This window comes from Drosophila subobscura, chromosome O, assembly GCF_008121235.1.
Source record: "Drosophila subobscura isolate 14011-0131.10 chromosome O, UCBerk_Dsub_1.0, whole genome shotgun sequence".
NCBI classification, from domain to species: domain Eukaryota; kingdom Metazoa; phylum Arthropoda; class Insecta; order Diptera; family Drosophilidae; genus Drosophila; species Drosophila subobscura.
This window is the reverse complement of record NC_048533.1, coordinates 23,692,349-23,711,448: the sequence shown is the minus strand read 5'-3', so window position 1 is coordinate 23,711,448 and position 19,100 is coordinate 23,692,349. Positions and strand designations below refer to the sequence as shown.

The following is a 19,100-nucleotide window of genomic DNA, read 5'->3' as shown; positions in this document are numbered from 1 at the left end:
AAACCAACGCTGTCATAACTGACAGAGCCGAGCAGGAGCTCAAAGCAGTGGGCCGCACAGCGAATGGCAGAAGCAAAAGCCAAATGTTTATTGGCCAGACCGGAACTCACACATGTGTATGGAGTGGGAGGAGGGCTTTCGGTCAGTTCAAGCGTTCTCCAAATTGAGCGTAATGAAAAAGCGTAGAAAATGTTGTTTTAAACGTTGCGTAGTCCATTCCATTCCGATCCGTGCAGCAAAAGTATAGAGCGAGAATGGAGAATGCATATATAAATTCCTCGGTAATTTGCTACCATTTAATATAGAGCTGGGATTTTAATTGCAGTTTACGAGTGGGTGGTGGATGGTGGGGTGGTGGCCGAGTGCCGAGTGCCGAGTATCCTACTGAACGACAAGTAATTAAAAACTGTTTTTTGCACTGCATACTTCCGGACGATGTTCTGGACGAAAATTAAATTCGACTTTTAAGCAATTTATGAAATTTGCACGCAATTCAATTGTCCCATTTGCTGTTGCTTTTGGAGTCGCTTTTCGTTTTGCTTTTGCTGTGGCTGGCAATGCTGTTGGTGGTGTCCTTGTTGCTGCCGATGGCTTTTGCTTTGATGGCCAGGACGAGAGTGGCCAAAAAGAGCGGCGAGATGGCGAGAAAGCGCAATGGCGCGCACCGACAACAGAGGCAATAACAATAACAATTTGCCACTCAATTAGCGTGGCCATTACTGAAAAACCCACTTAAGTATGCAATGATAAAAATTCAAAAGCGAATCGAGCAGAGCAGAGCCACAGCCCAGCCGCATTGCTATTTCTATGAGATGTCCTGCCGTGCCCTGCCCTGCCCCACCCATCGCTTTATGCGCGTGTAGTACACCCACACACATACACAAAAATAAATGTGCTCATTGTATTTATTTATCTCTTTGTCGTATTGCTTTGCCTTGTCCGTCCCCCCTAGGGCCTGGAGCGCATGGTGGTCAATAGTGGAATGCCGTCGACTGCTGCTGCAACTCTGCCTACGCCGAGCGAGGCAATCGGCAGAGGGGGAGGAAAAGCAGGAGCCGGTGCTGGAGGAGGAGGAGCACCAGTTGGAGCCGGAGCAGCTGTAGCAATTGAGGCTGGAGTCGGAGTCGTGGTCACACCGCAGATGCGACATAAAATTGAAAAACTTGCACTCGAATTGCTGAAAATGGAAAATGAAAAATTTTCGATTCCGGCATTGAAATTGCTTTTGTCCTGCATGTATATGGGTAAGTCTCGATACCAAACACAAAAACAACAACAACAAGAAAATAACAACAAAAATAACACCAAGATCAAATAAGTGGGGAGGAAATTTTCGGTAGAAAGCGAATACCGAACTCAGGAGGGGAGCAAAAATATTTTGTAATTTCATTTAATGGCGTTTCGGCCGCGAAAGGGTTCGTTGTCATAAGGAACACTTCTGCCAAAAGAGTTTTGGGGGGTAGGACAATTGTCTCCGCATATGAATTTAGGGGTGGAGGTTTGCTTATATACGGAACGAAAATAACAAATTTTCATTTACTTAATTCAGCAGCGACTGAGTTGATTGGAAACCAAACTTAAAGAGAATCACGCACGTAGAGAGAACAGAGTTGGTGAAGTGTTTAGAGTACCCTTCATTTGGCAGTTGTCTCTGTTTCGGGGATTTTAGAACTATTCCCATTCCCTGGAGCACTTTGTGTGTACTTGTGCCAGTGTGTGCCTGTTTGCGAGCCAACAGTTTGGCGCTGATCATTATGGCCCACTGAATGCGACGCGAGTGCGATGTGTGTGCGTCCTTGCCGGACGAGGAACGGGGTAATTGCCGTTGCCCACTAAATGCCACAACCCACTGTAGCCCTGTTGCACTACTGCTGCCTGGCTGTACATACGAGTACGAGTATCTCTGCTGGTGCCGACCGACCAGCAATTATCCCTGTTGCTGTTATTAGCGCAATTCCAGGACAATTATTATCGTTTCAACTGTCGCACACAGGCGTTCAGGCGTCCAGGCGCACACACGCCTGCCAGCTCCCGTCATGCGGTCTGATATCGCTCGTTTCTTAATGCCAAAATGTTAGTTTTGCCAATTTTTGGGGGTCAAAAGTTTCGTTTTTGTGCACAAAATAGAGTGAAGTGCGAAGAGAGAGAAAGCACATTTTTGGTTACATTTTTACGGAACGTATCTAGTGGATTTTCCTTTAAAGCCTTTAAAATGAAGTCACAAAATCGTCAGAAGAAACTTAAGTAAATCCATAGCTTAATAGTCGCAGTCGTATCAAGTATGCAATTCATACGAAAAGACTTTAAAGATTTCAAACAATCAATCAGATTGCAAAACGTTTTGAAAGTTACAAATTCTGTTTGTTTTTCCGATTGCTTAGTTCATTAGCAGCGAGAGTTTGCAGCAAAAAGATGCATATGGAAATCGGTTCGATGTTGATGTTCGATGTGGCTCAACTGAAAGCCGCTTAGAATCGTTTCATTAAACTGTCCAGGCCAATCGACCCTTATCATAGCTCTCCTACTCCCTACTCTATCTCGCTGTAGGTTCTGTCAGTGGGAAAAACCAAACGTTGAACGATTTTAAAGCCAGAAAAAAAGGGCTGTCTGATTTGCTTTTGTTGTTCCTCACTTTCACCATGGATCGTAGCAGAAGGAGGACTAGCACAGGCCCTAACTGATGGGCATTCAACGTCCTATGCGTGGCAACTTAGCACAGCTTACGGCGTGGAGGAGGGTGGCCAGTGGCCACGCCACGGTTGCCTGCCAGAAATTATGCAAGCCGTTCGCACAAATATGTCGAAGGATGCCCGCGGCTGGATGCAAGCACGTTGTGTATTTGCCATGCACTTTGTCAGTCCGCAGGATTGCCGACTCCCTAGTCCCTTTCGCCGTGGCCACACCACGCAAATCCTTTGAGAAATGTCAATGTTTGTGTAGTAGACCATTCGCGATTCCTGCTTCGCTCCCTAAATGGCAGGCAGCACTGCCTCGATTTCTAGGCCTTGCCAACACACAAATTTCAAATATAGCAACGGCGGGGGTCCGAGAACGAGCCCAGCACAGAACGAACCAACGAACGAACGCATCCTACCGGAAGTTGGTCATTGCGGGGCGGGGGAGCACACTCTTTTTTCGCTCTTTTTCCGCCTGCCAGCTCGGGTTTTTTTTAAAGCGTTTTGTGCTTCACGCGAAAATAAACAAAAGACCGCGTCGCTGAAGACAATACAGGTCGCACTGCAAAGGGACAGAAGGAAAAGCTGTAAAAATGGGAAAAACGGAAAAATGGCGGGAAAGCAAAACAGGGAAAGTCGAAGAAAAACCCCGCATATACATACATATACATATTTTTGCCCCCAAAGTTGCAAAACGCAATAATAAATATTAGCGGCAATATTGGTCACTCGGTTGGGGGGGGAAATTTTCGAAAGGCGAGAGGACACCGCTTCCTGGTTTTACGGACTAGAACAGACCATTTCTTATGACCCTTACCCATGGTTGGATGGATTGTACTATCGATTGCAAAACAGAACTCTGTCTCGCTTGAAGCAATTTATCAAAACAATTAGCGTTTGTTTTTAAACAAAAGAACATGATGAACCTACAGATGCTGAAATATCCAGAAATCTGTCGTCTTTGGAGAAGACCGTTCTGTTTAGAGTTTTACAAAACACTAATTATAATTAACGAACTATTAAGATCATAACTTGCGGATGCTTTTCACATATGTATTTATCTTTCGGTACCTTCTACCACCGAATTACTGAGCATCAATAAGTCGTTTCTTCATTGAATGCATTGCTTGTTGGTCTTGGTTTCCCACAGTTTTTTTTTTTTGCTATTGTTTCACTGTACTCTTTTTTGTTGAACCCTATTGTATGTTTTTTTTTGTGTGCTGCCGCTGCCCGCGCTTGCTTAAACGAATTTTAGAGTTTGTTAGGTTTTTCCGTATTTTTTCATGCATTGCCAGCGGCATTTGTGGCGCGCATAATTGTGGCCAGGCGCCGGACGATACCGTGCCGTGGCGCTCCTCGTGGGCTCAGCCACTTGGCCATACTTCATCCTTATTCAAAGCCTGCAACAACAATGCCAAAATTGGCAACAGCCAGCCAAACAAGCTGCCCGCAGGCCAACAGCCACGGACCAACAATGTTAAGCTGCAAAACAAAGGCCAAAAGTTGCTGCGGCCAAAATGGGGTATGAAAAGGGGGGTCGCGGTGGTAAGGTGGGTTTTAGGTGAGGGAAGGTGCTCTGCGCAGCGCTGCGGTAGTTCGGGGGCGTTGCTCCCATTGTAAATAATTCGATGCCGCTAAACCACACTAAGCAGCAGCAACCATTGCTCCATCACACACGAATCCTGGCACCCAACTCAACCTTCCAGCTGAAGCTTGCCATCATTTTTCACCGGGCTGAAAGGTACGCAGCACATTCATTTGGGTGACCTTCTGCCGACGTACGGGGTTTAATCGAACAACTCTAATCTATGGCTGTGGCTGTGGTTGGATTTGGCCTTGGTTCCCGCTCAATGCTCCCCTGAACAAAATGCTCTGTTCAGTTTTCAATTTGATGGCCATGAAACAAAGTTTGGTGCAATCCACACGAGAACGAGTATATCAAAAAGCGCTCCTTTTTCCTCTGGAAAAATCCATAAAAATTAAATGCAAATTTATGTATGTATGTGTGTCCTGGGGAATCACTGAAAAGGGAGAGCGGAGGTGTACAGCAGCAGCAGCAGCATTGGCGTGTGAAATACCGCAAGCATGTGAATAATGGCCATCGGCATGTGCCTTGAAGGCTGCTTTGTTAATTAGAAACTTTCGCTTTCACGTTGCCACACTCTCTACATTTCTCTGTTTTGTATTTTGTTTTAGGGTCTGCCGCACAGCTGGAGAATACGGAGCTGTCGAACGGTATTGTCCAGGACGATCCGGAGATAATCGCCCAGCAAAACGATAAAGTCGATATACTTTTGCATTGTATTAAATCATCGACTCGAGATGCCGCCTGGATTTATGGACAAGTGCTGTGTCAAATTATTCGTGATTTAGTGCCACCGAATGAAATATTGACGAAGGTCATAAAGGAGTTTCTGGCCATAAATCAACCGCACGGCGATGTTATTGCCATGATTGTATATCAGGTGAGTGGTGGCCAGAGATCTTCCCACGTTTCCACACTCTATTTCAAGCTCTAGCAAAAGGTAAAGACGTTTTCCATCGCCATCGCCCAGCAGCCATTCGTGCGTTGTGGCCGCCTCCCACACATTGCCACAGGCCACTGCCAGTGCCAGTGCCTGTGCCCTTCTCTGATATGTGGATGTTGGGTTCATTTTATGAGTCCTTCCCGACCAGTGCCCTGTGCTGTGTGTCCTGTGCCTGGAGACCGGAACGGAATGGGGCCAATGCAGCGCTAATGCCTCCTTCGGCCACAAGTCGAAAGGGTAAAATACTTGCCGCCAGCTGCCAACTGCCACTGCCCTTATGCCATGTGTGGGAGTGCGTGTGCGTCTGTGGAATTTTTGGTAGCTTGAAAATTAATGGAATTCATGGCTACAGCTTGGCCCCTGTCCAGCCGGTCAACCGGGCAGCCGGCCAGGTATGTGGGTCAATACGAGGCGCCACCGACTGCGACCACTGTGATGCCATAAAATGTTTTCATTAGGTTCAAGGTTGCCTTGTCTTGTGGGTGCGTGCATGGAAATTAATAAAACCAAGCTCGGCTCTCGGTCTGGCTGTGGCCCTGTAGCTCTGGTCCCTGATTCCCGGTTCCCGGCTCGCACAAATTCGCACTGTCATTGGCAGGCAGTCGGCCAGCAGGGAAAGCGATTCCCAGGCTGCGGAATTTCATTAGCCAACTTTTTGCCACAAAGTATGCCGAAGACTTTTGCTGCCTAACGCACCTTTTGAGGCGCACAATAAAATTTAATTTCCGAATTGCACAAGGGTGATGGAGAGAGGGGTGTTTGCTTTTACTTCTATTTAACCATGTTGTTGTCAGCCACTAACCCGTTCTCCCATCTTTCCATCTCGCACTTGCAGGTCTTTCGGTCTGCCATCGACTCGTCGTACCTGCAAATGCTCCAGGACTGGTTGATCTGCACGCTGCCAACGTTCCTCGCCCAGCCGGAGCAGCAAGGTGTCTGGGGCCTCAGCGTCATCTTTTTATCCGCTTCCATAAATCTGCATTTGATTAAACTATTTCCGCTAGTGCTCGGCATCGGGGCAGGCAACTCTTCCTCCCCGACGGCGACCGTGTCTACAGCGGGAACGGGTACGGCAGTTGGAACGAGAGCGGAGTCGGGTTCATCCACAGCGCCCCGTAAATTGGGTCAGCACGAAATTGCATTGTTCGTGACAGCTGCACAAGATTTCCATGCGAAATTGAGTGGCGAGCAGAGGCAACGCTTCCGCGAGGCCTTCAGTAGCTTTGAGCAGAGTCAAGTCTATGGCCGGATGCTGCAGCGCTTGTGATAGGGGAACGACAGTGCCGACAGGCACAGTCACAGGCACAGCCACAACGATAGCGTTAGCGATAGCATATAATCATCCTACACTCTTTGCCAGGCTATTTATCTTACGTTTAATTCCAATCGCAGCATCGAAATGAATTGCAGCGGATACGGATTTGGCAGCGGCCAAATGCACTCAGCGGCAAAACTTGCTCCAAAGACAAGCGCAAGCGTGAATAACTAATTGCCCCAAGGAGGTCCCCGAGAAAGTTTAGCCGGATGCCCTGGCCAGAGCCGGATATGCAGCCCTTCTGCGTCTTGGCTTTGGGTTGGCTTTTTCTTCGGGGGGGCTGCTTCGCGCAAAAGTTTTTTAATAGTTGGCGAATACAAAATTAATTTATGCTTTACATTATGTGTAACTAATATTTAAATTATTGCAAACGAATGCACGTCGCTCGGCCCGCACTGCCGCCGCCATCCGCAATCTGGCCGAAAGTTTAACGAGGCCACTAGCGAGCGACCCGCAATTAATTCCTGTGGTCGAGGCTTCGACAAGGACCCCCGGAACCAGGAACCAGGAGGACGCGCACGGAAATTATGTTCTTGTCAGTTTTTGGGGGAAAAGTTGATCATTTATTTATCGTGACGTTGACTTGTTAAGCAAGAAAGAAGTTGGCCGGCCGGCCTGCCGGGTGCTAGTGGCCATTAGTATGCGGGCTAACCATTGCCTGGTTAATTCCTAATCAAAATTACTTAAAAATTCCATTATGCAAAACGCCTTACCCCCCTCGACACTGATCTTAATCAACCACTTGCTTGTTAATTCCAATTGTAATCAATACGTAGATGATATCTTGTTTAATAAAATGCAATGACAAAATTCAAATCTGTATCGAATTATAATTTATGAAATGGTAAACCGGTAAGACTTGGGCAATATCTGATTCATAAAATGCATTTCAGCTTTGCCAACTTCGTTTCCAAGTACTTTGCCAACTAACCGAGAAATTTGGATTGCGTATTTGGATTCCATTCCGCACTGTATGCAAATCTGTTTGAACTTTTGCACTTCTCGTACCTGGTGGCGCATGTAACGATGCTCCGAAGAGTTTTCTGCTCAGCGTTTCGTGTGCGCACCAACAAAGAGCATTCAAGTTGACAAAATGTTGCAGCGACAGTATCGAACAAGGAGCTCGCTACATGGCAAAAAAAACTCCAAGAACTATTTAAGAATGACTAAACTTTGAGATGCCCTCGGATAACAGAACCCTCTGGTGTGTTTTCGACTGTAGCATTGATAGACAATACAGAAATTTCGAGTGTTGAAAATACATATTTAAAAAATGGATCAGAGCTTAACCAACCGATTGATGGCTAAGTGCGAGTTCCACCTCAATGAAACCTCTAGAGGTCGAGTACTCGAGTACAGATTACTAAATCCTGGAGGGTTTTATCTGAATATACCCTCCCTCCTAAGGAGTACCCCTTAAAGAAATTCCTCTGCATGCGTTTTGCCTTCTTCCGTCCGGCTGCGTATGGTTTTTGTACTGAAATTGACAGATAAACTTTTGTGCGCGTAGTTTGTGTGGGTGTGTTTCTGTTGGTAAAAGCAGGAAGATGGCTTTGTGTGGATGCAAAAGCTTGCCGGAAATTTGCCAGTTCAACGCGAATCGACAAAAAAAAAAGAGCCGGTTGAAAAGGAAGTTGCAGCACACACCGAAATGAACTGCAAAGCTGTTCAAAGTTGTTTTTCTGTTTTGGCGCGACCGCATTATGCAATCGAGCACAGCCTGGCATGGTGGGTGTGTCTGGGTCTGCCTCTGTCTCTGTCTCTTTTCTTTGCTCTCTAGCTGTCTCTTTCCGTGCTCTTGTTTCTCTGAATTCCGAGTGAGTGTCAAGACAATGTCCCCCTTGTCGCCATTATGCCGCACGCCAAGAGGCAATTTGGCCAATGCTCTTGCCATAAACTGCAACATTCCGGCTATCAGCATTTGGTTACGCTTCATTTGGCCAAATAACCGTAACGGGCCAAGGCACAGATTGCGGCCCAGGCTTGGCAGCCGTTCGAGTCGCGTGCGACTGACCGAACGCAGGTGGGCCAGGCCGAAATAGCGAGGCACAGCGAGGCACAGCGAGGCACAGCTCGGGCTTTCGGCGCTCCCAGTTGCCGTGACCTACGCACAGAAGTCCAATGACTCGAATGGAGGCCCTGCGAAATATCGAGCTAAGAGCGTGTGTTCAATTGCCAGACGTTCCGCTCTCCCAGGACTCGCTCTCTGCTGCTGTTAACTGCAAACTCACCACGATTCGGAGTCGCTCTCTTCGTCGGGTCTCTCTTAAGTCCTTGGAGCGGCTCTCTCGGCAGTCAGGAGTAGGTCAGTGGTGTAACAGTGCCATACCGTTTCGTTCCATTTGGCGCTGGCTGTGCTGCTGCCCGACACCCACGTCGTGGCTGCTTTGTATGCAGTCGGCATACACGGATATCCCACAATTTCTTAATACTCGGATGGCTTTAAACAGAACAGAGAGCGGGTGTATGAGTGTGGGTGGCCCAACGACAACTGTTACACTCACAGTTATGATTATTGTTATTATGATAATGTCAGCAGTGGTTGTTGTAATTCCAGAATTGTTTGGCCATTTGCTTGGTGTGGCAATGACTTATCCCAAGTTTTGGCCAAGCAAAGTGTGCGCTTTTATGGCCTCCACTTCATTCCAGAGCAAAGCCTGGCCAAGCAGAATCGATCCATTGATTTTCCTGGTTTTCCATTTGCCCAACGAATGTTGACACCTGTTCCCCAGTCCTGCCCTGGCAGTCTGCTCTGTTCTGTTTCGTTTCTGTTTGCCAGCCACACCTCGGAGCTCATTTGAAATTTTGATTACATTGCCATCAGGCTGGAGAGGAACCTGTCAGCGACTGATACGCATTAATTACGTTACTCTCGTACCTGGTGTAAAAAGCAACGCCTCGACACTAGGCGGAGCCGCTTATTAAAATTGAATATATTATGCAAAAGTGCGCGTGACAGGCGGTGGCTGAGACAGAGTGTGAGGCTGAGACAGAGGCAGAAACTCAGGCCAATATACGCCACGATCCACTAGGTGGACACGGCATAATTAATTCCGCTCTCTTGCCGCCACCGCCACCGTTTTGTCGCCTCGAGGAACCAAAATGCAATCAACGTCTTCAGCCTGCTTCCTCGCCTGGCCAAAGTCAAGGTTGCGAAGCCATAACATCATGTGGCCGACAAGTGCTATTGGCTTAAGCTGGGTAAAGGTAAACCGCACATCTACGAGTCATGGCGACCATCACTGGAGTCACAGAGCAAGCCTCAAGTGGTTGTCAGCGGTAGTGGAACATCAATGCAGCAGTTTACTTGAATCCTTATCGATGCTTAGCCAAATGTTTGAATTAAGCGAATATCTGTGACAATTATTCCATTTTGGGTATTACTAAATTAACATTCAATTGCCAGTGGTCAAGTATTTCGTTCTAAAATACAATAAATTGTGTTTGTTAAATCTTTAATTGTTTGCACACAAAATGATTAACAAATTCTCTTACGTATATATGTATGTAGATAGATAAAGCTGCAACGTGGTTTATATACGGGGGAGATACATATTTTCAATATATTTGTGCACCGAATATATGCCTGTGCAATAAGTAGATATAATATCCTTCTAGGACACTATCTTTAGTAGCCTACAATTAACAATCCACTAAGCTACGTGCTATGTACAAGAAATGACTAAAGTCTATCCAATCGAAATGCGCACATTTCAGTGCCCGATGACAGCTTTGGTCCCTCGGTCGCTAATTAAGGGCACATGTGTCCGTCCACATCTACGAGTAGATACTCAATCGAGAAGGCGATTCCACTGGCCTCACTCAATTGTCAGACGTCGGTCAATCATATCGCAAGATACTTCCCTGGTGTCGTTTACACTCCCGTGGTGGAGGTCCTGGCACAGGATGTCTTGCGAGGCGGCGGCAAATCAGATGTGTAATTCTGATATCGATGCGAACAGTTAATGGCCTGCGGAAACATAAACAGACAGAGACATGAGAGGAAGTTATGGAAAATTGGCAAAACTTAATGCTAAAAATATATATAAAATACCAACTGAATAGCAAATTCGGAGAGAGTTCTGAGACCAAATTATTTGATTAATGATCTGTTTTGATGCACAGTCACTGCAATGGGGAATCCGGGACCATGGGCTATTCCCTTGTCAAGGCCTCTCGTTGGGATTGTTGCTGTCGCTTTGCATTTGAATTATTAGATTTGATTCAATATTCAATTATTTAAGTGGTTTGAGGTGTTGAAATGCCAACAGACAATCGGCGACTGGCCTAGCACCAGAACAGAACCGAACTGGAACCCAGACCCGCTCTGGGACCCGTACTGGGTGGGGTGATTGGGATTTTGGATTGGATTGAGCGGGGGATGAGAGTTTGCATATAAATTATTTATGAATTTGCGCTTTGATTGAACTGCCTGAAATTGTTGATTAGAGCCTCGTCATAGAAACAACAACAGCAGCCATCAGCGTTCTGTGGAGTCTCCATTTGTAGGTTGAACGCCTCCCGGGAAATGAAGCCTCCCCGGCAGTGGGGGCTCTGGCATGGACTCAGCTTTGCTCATTATTTGATTATATCAAATAGGGACACACAGCAGCAGCCGAATGGGTACCAAATTATAAGAGGGAATTCATTAAACTCAAACTTAAGAACAACAAGAAAGGTGCAATAAGACTGAAAGTGAGTTTAGATAAAACATATGTATTTATGTATGTACAAAATATCCAACGGTGTCTTACTGTTGTATATTCGAAAGTGTTTTCTCCTTGCTTCTCTCCTGATGCTGCATTATTCAGGGGTTTTTGGATGAGAAAGGACAGCCAGCTCGAGCCGACCATCTGGAAAGCAGACACAGACACGCTGACATATGAATGGAGGTTTGACTAATGGACGTGCCGGGCAGATGGGCAATTAGTCAGATTGACACTCTGCCGACCACGTGGATCTGGAAAATCTAAAAAAGTTCAGACACAACACGCTCCCTCCCAGCTCCTAGCTAGCGCCGGGCACAATGGCCAACAACAGTGTGCCAATTTAATTAATGTAATTAATCTAATTTAATGACTTGACAAACACATCAATTAGCGAAAGGCAGACCAGCCCATGACCGGAACACAATTTATATGCAAAGTGCCAAAAGCTTTGCACAAAATGAAGAATTTCCTCCGAAAAGCAGACTCACGCACCGCAACAGCGAAGAAACAAATTAAAATATTAAAATTAAGCCACAAAATGATTGAAAGGAAATGTTATAAAAGTCTCGCTCGCCATCCGACAGTCGACGGACGACCATCGATGACTCCAATGCCTCAGACAAGCGAACTCCTGTGGCTCCTGACTGCTGTTTTGTGTCTTGTGTTTGTCCCTAAAGTAATTAAAAGTAAGTAAAGCAAAATCAGGCCCTTAGCGCGGGTGGAAAACCCAGTGTCTGTCCAGTGATTTGCGCCCCGCAACGTTTTTTGTGTTTATGCAAATGACCGCTGACCAAAAGAATTAATGCGTCCCGCAAGTGAGTTGAATTGGAATGAGCCCAAAACCTGAACAAAACTGTGGTTCAAGGTCTGTTTCGTGCTCTCAGCAGTCCCTGCTGTCTCTGAGTGGATGCCACTGTCGACAATGGCCGTCAAAGAATTTGCATAGAGCCCCCCTAAAGAAAACAGACAACCGAAATGGAAAGCCTGTAATTTCCTTTTCTTTCAATGCGTTGCTAATTTCAGACAGCCTTTAAGTGAAATCACGAGAATTTCGTGATATATCACGAGAGTGTTGCCCCATGAATATATGTATATTCATTGGGCTCTTCAAACGTATTTGAAACGATGCATATGTTTGCCTTGAATGCCACTCCGATGCACTTCAGCAAGAATCCATATGTTTTGCTGCTAATTGGATGCTATCCTTGAATGGTATACTGATGCAGGAGAAAGCCCAAAAATATTTGAGTTTATTGAAGGAAATTTGGCAATGAATGTTGGATGAATATAGATAAGTCTTTTGGAATGTGCAGATGTATTTTCTAACAAAGAGGGAAAACTTGACCGTAAATGTGGGAAATATTTCCCAAAAATAAATGTGCACTACTCCGATGCACTTCACTAACTGAACATTTAAAACGCATGATTTCTTATGCATACTCGTACATAAGTATATCCAGACTGCAATAATTTGGAATATTTTTCTGTTCACGACATCCCAGACCGAAGTAGGGAGCGAGGGTAATATCTCTTTGTCTTAAAGCACAGCAGCTGCGAAATGTTCTCGATGGGAATGGCCCTCCCTGTTGCCGGGGCTTTATAAATAGAGATGGACGGTCAGATGATGATCTGCGTTGATCCATTTTGATGCCCACCAATGACTGCTTATTTCGAGAATTTCGCTGTAAATTTCACCTATTTATAACGTAATTTTCCGATGGCTCTGGCGATGCTACTGCCAATGATGCTGCGATACGAGCAAAGGCCAAACAGAGTTCGACCCACGCGGCGTATGTTTGCGCGTTTTTCGCACCTAACTCATTAGCACGGCCGCCTGCTACCCGAAAATTAATGGGGAAACGCGCCTCCAGTCTCGCTATGGATTCTCGATGATTTTGTTTCTTTTGTCTGCTGTTATCGTAAATTGCTTAATTGCATTTTAGATTTTTGATTTCGAATTTAAACTTTGCCACATTTAAGATCTCATTAGGATGGGGAATGGGAAAATTGGAGAATGGAAATGCGCTTGGGCGGAAATGAACGTAAATGCTTCTGGCTCTTGTGCTTGTGGCGCCATTCGCATTCGTCGTTCGCGTTTCTGTCTACCACTTAATAAATCAATATAAAAATGCAAACTGGGTTGAGTGCGATGGCTCTTAAAAATTATGACAAATAAAAAGTGGCATAAAATGAAAGTGCAACTGGAAAACAATGCTCTGAAAGTGCCGCATTCAATTCATCAATATATTGACCGAGCACTCAAATGGCAGGCCATTGAAGAGCCTCCCAGTGGGCAGGGCTGTGTCCTCGCCACTCACCTTGTAGAAGGCCTTGCGGAAATTCTCAGAGAGAAAGGCGTAGAGCAACGGATTGATGCAGGAGCTGCTGTACGCCAATGTCTGAGCACATATCTGGACGATGATGAGGAACAGGTTATCCGCCTCATAGACATGCAATGCCTTCAGCAGCAAGATGAGCTAACAAAGGGAAGAGAAGAGAAACGTAATTAGTGATGCGATTACCAATAACAATACTCAATTATGCAACTCACTTGCACTGGCAGCCAGAGCGAGGCAAAGGCTATGACCACCACCACGACGAGCCGGGTGACCCGCTTACGTCCTCGCTGCGACTCCTTGGACATACGCACGCCGCTGCCCTGTCGCCAGAGACGCATGATCATGCGCACATACAGTCCGCTAATGATCATCAGGGGCAGCAGATAGGTGCTGATGAAGAAGCTCAGCTGGAAGGTGCTGACGTCCAGCAGATCGTTGTCTTTAAAGCGGCACAGGGCATAGGTGATGTTGGAACTGTCATCGTGGTCAACCTGCAAAAGGCAATCATTGTGTGAACATGTATCGAGTATGGCGCATATGTCATGTTGGTTGTGACAGTTGCATGTCAGACAGCCGAACAGCCAGACAGCCAGATACAACCCCCGCAGCCAGACGTCGTAAATAAAACTACGAGTAAACTGTCAAACGAATAGTTCGGACAACGACAACTAACTCGCAATCTGACTTTGTTGCTCTGTCGCTGACATTTGCCTGACAAATTGTGCTCGTACGTTTGCCATAGGGGAAAAAGGCAAGTGGAACTGAGAATGGTAATTCAACTGGTACTGGTACTGGCACTGGCACAGCCAGTGGTACTGGGACTCGGATTGGGATTGTTCTATTGGCTGGACTAGACAGCCGTGCTGACGCTTCGGAGGGTCATAAACTGCCTGGCGTATCGTAAAAATATTTTGCTGCTTTTGTATACAGCTTTTTGTTTACAATCTCTGCCGATTTCTCTTTCTCTGCATTTCTTTTCCCCCGCTGTATGCAAACATGTGGAAAATTGTATTTAAAAAATCTTTGCCTTAATGCCGAAAATGCTTACAAAAATGTTTGTTTATTACCGCACTATTGTGGTTCTTACACCGAACGAGATGTTGGCCCACAAATTGAGTTCAGATCTGCGCATCGTCAAGTGCCCAAGGCTGACCGACCGAAGACAAATCATCAGCATCAGCATCAGCATCAGACACAGACACAGAAAGGCTGATTTATTGGCTTATCTTTGGCCTCTTTGTATTTGAAATTGATTGACTTTAGATATTTGACAATGGTTTTAAATGCATTAATGTGGTTCTTTTGGCAGAACTCTTTCCAGAGCAGCTGTCGATTAAATGTGAGAGAAATCAAGCCAGAGTACATAAAATACGTGGGCAGACATATGCGTTTATGATTATTGGTTATTGATTTCTAATAAAAAGATAATGACACACAGTCTGACACACACACACAGTTGCCATAAGTATCTTCATATCTGTGTACTGCAGACCAACAAATGTAATATGGAAATAATTAATAGCAAACTGTTAATTAACATGTTGATCAAACATGACTTAATTATGCCTTTTTATCGTTTGCCTTCTCTGCATTTGTATGGATGTATCCATCCCATTCCCGTGTGTATCGTGTGTAGCCCGTATCTGTGTGTGTGTGTGAGGAGCGATAACAAAGCAAAGCACACATGAGCATTCAATTTGACCAGATATTTTTCCGGCTTAATCCTTAGACAAAGGCCAACCCATAAGCAAACAATTCAGCGACCCAATGGAGCTCTTCGGGGGTACGTACGGGCCAACGTAAACAAAGACAAACATACCGAAGCGTGAAATGCCATTTAATAAAATATTAGGTTACAATAACAACCTCTGGTCGATGACCCACTCTCCGCTTCGGCATCTGGAGCAGCCAATGGACCATTTCGTAGATAAAAGAGCTCATCGCCAGAACGACGATAAGATCCGTTTAATTACCCGCGACTCTTTCACTATGGAAAGGCGATTGGCCCAGTCTCAGGCGTGCGTGCGAAAAACAAATCACAAGCACTCACACACAAAAACAACAGAGAAAATCGAGCTTTGTAGTCGAAGCAGTGGATACCCTGTAGCTAAATATAGCAACAATAAAGTCAGAGGAACACAGTCATTCTGTTCTATGCATAAAAAATCTGCTCAAAATCAAAATACTCTGCCTGCAAGAGTATCCAAAAGTTGGTCGCGTGTGTTGTGGGTCTTGGTTTATTGGCAGTCGGGGGGGAATGGGTAGATACATATAGATAACTTGATATTTAAATGGGTGGAGAAGTGGGTATGGAAATGGGAATGGAAATGGAATGTTGCCCGTATGTGACGTCAACAGGAAAATACCCAAGTGCAAAGCTTTGATTAGGTGATGTGGCATATTGAATGCTAGCCAAAATGGAGGAATCGAATACACATAGAGAGCCATTATAATAATGATAATTTAGAGGCCTCTCGCAGAGAATTTAATGAAATAATAATTGATATGATGACGGACGGAGCGCAACCATAAGCAAACAGAACAACATGTCCGAGTATCTACACATTTGCCTCATCAAAGTGTGGCGTTTATTAAACAATTAAGTTGTTCTTCGCACCCTCCACATGGATCATAAAGCCATTAGGACCCAGAGGTTGCCAACTGCGCATCGGCCAACGTCAAGGTCGCGGCCATGGAAGACATTTATCATACGCAGTGTGCAACCAAAGTTTCCAAGTGCAAAGTTCTCATAATGGCCACTTGTTACGACCTACAATGATTTATGAACATTTGAATGGGAATGAAGGATGCAAGGGGAAGGGAAAGAGAAAGCCATACAATGCCTAACAAAGCAACAGTTGAAATTGTACAGCCCCCGAAGAGTTGGCAGTGGGGGCTGGGTATTGTGATCTTCGGGACTGCCTACGCCAGTTGGCAAGTGTTTCTCGCTGGCTATCTGCTCTATAATTAAAAAATTTATGAATTTAAAATAGCGAATTAGTAACAAAAACAAATCGGGCGCCCATCTCGCACTGTTGCAAAATGTTCAATATAAACACACACAAAATACAAAGCAACATAAAAAGAGGCACCTTTACTAGAAGCCAAGTAAAAACAAATGATTTGCATCGGGATGGTCGAGGGAGGGGCTGGGGAATCGGCTTGTGGGGAATAACGATCGAGCAGACCATCTATGTCTGTGGTCCCGAGGCATTGACGTGTAGCTCTAGGAATCTAACGAGGTGACGATGATGGAAAGCAATAAATTTGCCCGGCCTGTGTTCTTCACAGCAAATTTAGGCACAGCAGGCCCCAATCGAGTCTTGGCTTGGAATACTTACCACCACATCGTGGGCAAAGGTGACCGGTATGGAGACGGTGAGCACCACAGTCCAAAGGGTAAAGATGGCTATCATGGTAATGTGCTCCGTTCGCAGCATCCGGGATCGTATGGGATGTACGACGGCCAGGAAGCGATCGATGGACATCAGGACCAGCGTGTAGATCGAGGCGAAGGCCGTCACCACAATCAGATACTGGGTGCTGCGGCACCAGAAGTTGCCAAATGGCCAGTGCGGCGTGACATAGTCAGTGGCCGTGAACGGGATGCAGATGATCACGAAGAGGAGATCCGACACGGCCAGATTCAGGATCAGTAGATTGGTGGTCGAGCGCATGTTCTTGTTGGCCACCACCACCATAATGACCAGCAGATTTCCAATGAAACCTGTCACGGCGATGATCCCAAAGAAGAACGGCACCAGCCAGCGCACAGTGCCCTCGATGGCTAACCGATCCTCCTCGGTGAAGAAGGGCTCCTGGGTGACACCCACGTCACTGCCGTTGGTGACGTTCATGCCGTTGGTGATATTCGCAAAGGATACTGTTATGTTTTCCATTTTGTAATTGTAATTCCTTTGGTGTTTGGTGTTTCTATAGATTTTTACATTTCACTTTGATGGCACTTTGAGGGAATGACTAAAGATGGTGGACATTTTCAATTTTCCATAGCCTTTGTGCTGGGGCACTTTCAAGTTTAATGTCTCTTTTTTTCTTGGTACGTTTTCACAGTTCATCGAATTCAAATAACAAATTTCCAATTAGGAGATTTTCACAAAGCAGCCGCAAAGAAAATTCAATTATCATCCGCAATATTCCCACGACACGAGCAGCCTGGAACCCTCAGAGCCCTACTGCATGGAGACCGGAGACCGGGTCGGAATTGTTCATTCGTTTCGAGGTGGACAAAGGCAATAGCAATCACACCCACACTCACACCCAACCCCACCCACTCGTAGGAAGAGGGAGAACAGAGACCAGAGAGCAAGCGATAACGGTAATTGTAACAAGGTAAGACAACAACCAAAGGACACGAGCACACAAGAAAGGAGAAGGCGACTGAGAAGGCAACGGGCAAAAGGTAGCCACGTGCAAATCGGCGCCGACGCAGCCAAAACTGTGTCGTGTCACACCCTGACAACGGGCACCTCGATACAACACGAAACGATATATATATCCGCACAAGTCCCAATGCCGAGTGGGGGAGACGGAGACATCCACGCTGCACCTATACCATAAATTCAATATGATGTCTTTCTCGGTTTCGGCCCGGTTTCGGTTTTCGGTTTACGGTTGTCTCTTTTCTGTTTTCTGTTTACGGTTTCCGTTTTTTATGGACAAAACTAATGGCATAAATTTTTGTGTTGCCAAACAACACGTTCCAGCGACAGTCCTCTCGCTTTGGCGACTGCCTCCTCAGCAGAATACGCCGGGAGATATCATTTCACTATGGCAAACACTATGGATAGAAGCCTCCAGAATTTAATTTGGATTTTTGGGATTCGTTCGATTGATTCTATTTGGGCTAAAAATCAAAAATCCAAACTGCACGCGTTCGTTTCCAGCGCTCTACTGATTGTTGGATGGTCTGTGCCACAGATGAGTACAACGACGCTGCCGCTGGCAGCCGGAGCAGCGGCAGAAGCAGAATCAGAATCAGCAGCAGCGACGCCAGGAACCGGTATATCACGGCATATACTTTATATGGAAAGAGTGCTGTGGGTGGCCATTGCTCTACGGCTCTCCTCTACCGCTGGCTGGATTGTTTGCTCTCCACTGCCCCAACAGTTGGCCTGGGGATCGTTAAGAGCTACAACAAATGGTCACCAATCTCTACTGGCTCGGGATTCCCGCCTCCCGCTGACACTGTTGCCATTGTGTTGCACAGCTTGAGGTCCGCGTCGATGTCGTCAGCTTCAGGCGCAACGTCTACGTCTGCCGCACAGCTGGCGTCTCGGCCAGCGTCGCTGCTGTGCGAGGCAGTTCTTTAGTATTTTGCTTAATTTCTCTGATTAACTGGCAGAGGAGGAAAAAAGCAAATAAAAAGCAGAGGCACGCGTTTGCTTCACGCCCCCAGGAAGCACTTTCTCCGCCCCGTAGCTTATTTAATGTCTGCTGGGGCTTATCGGCCTGCTCTTATCGCCCCACTGGCGGTGGGTGGCGGCCGACTCAGTCAGAGACCAAGGCACAGGCCC

General features: G+C 46.1%; 2 protein-coding genes across 4 annotated transcripts in view; one reads left to right on the top strand and one right to left on the bottom strand.

Moving 5' to 3' along the window:
- LOC117898964 overlaps nucleotides 1–7,327 on the top strand; it is a 40,591-nt gene extending 33,264 nt beyond the window's left edge. For 2 of the 3 annotated variants that reach the window (XM_034808704.1, XM_034808703.1), the window contains 3 exons: nucleotides 953–1,244; nucleotides 4,872–5,140; nucleotides 6,039–7,327. In XM_034808704.1, the coding sequence (XP_034664595.1) occupies nucleotides 953–1,244; nucleotides 4,872–5,140; nucleotides 6,039–6,470 (993 nt within the window). In that variant the 3' untranslated portion in view covers nucleotides 6,471–7,327. Of the gene's footprint in view, nucleotides 1–952; nucleotides 1,245–4,729; nucleotides 4,737–4,871; nucleotides 5,141–6,038 lie in introns of all 3 variants that reach the window. The other variant, XM_034808705.1, reaches the window with a different exon arrangement.
- A 2,705-nt stretch (nucleotides 7,328–10,032) lies between these two features.
- On the bottom strand, nucleotides 10,033–18,464 carry LOC117898966 (allatostatin-A receptor). Its single transcript, XM_034808707.1, has 4 exons — nucleotides 16,908–18,464; nucleotides 13,779–14,057; nucleotides 13,546–13,704; nucleotides 10,033–10,488 (listed from the first exon to the last, which is right to left on the bottom strand). The coding sequence occupies exons 1-4, from the start codon at nucleotides 17,463–17,465 to the stop codon at nucleotides 10,393–10,395; spliced, it is 1,092 nt and encodes a 363-aa protein (XP_034664598.1). The 5' UTR covers nucleotides 17,466–18,464; the 3' UTR covers nucleotides 10,033–10,392.
- Nucleotides 18,465–19,100: the final 636 nt, after the last annotated feature.

Bases quoted from the DNA above. Each gene is read 5' to 3' on its own strand.
- LOC117898966 (XM_034808707.1), bottom strand. From the start codon at position 17,465: ATGGAAAACATAACAGTATCCTTTGCGAATATCACCAACGGCATGAAC. The intron at 14,058-16,907 runs GTAAGTATTCCA...TGCCTTTTGCAG, and splicing joins CCTTTGCCCACGATGTGGTG to GTTGACCACGATGACAGTTC. The intron at 13,705-13,778 runs GTGAGTTGCATA...TCCCTTTGTTAG, and splicing joins CGCTCTGGCTGCCAGTGCAA to CTCATCTTGCTGCTGAAGGC.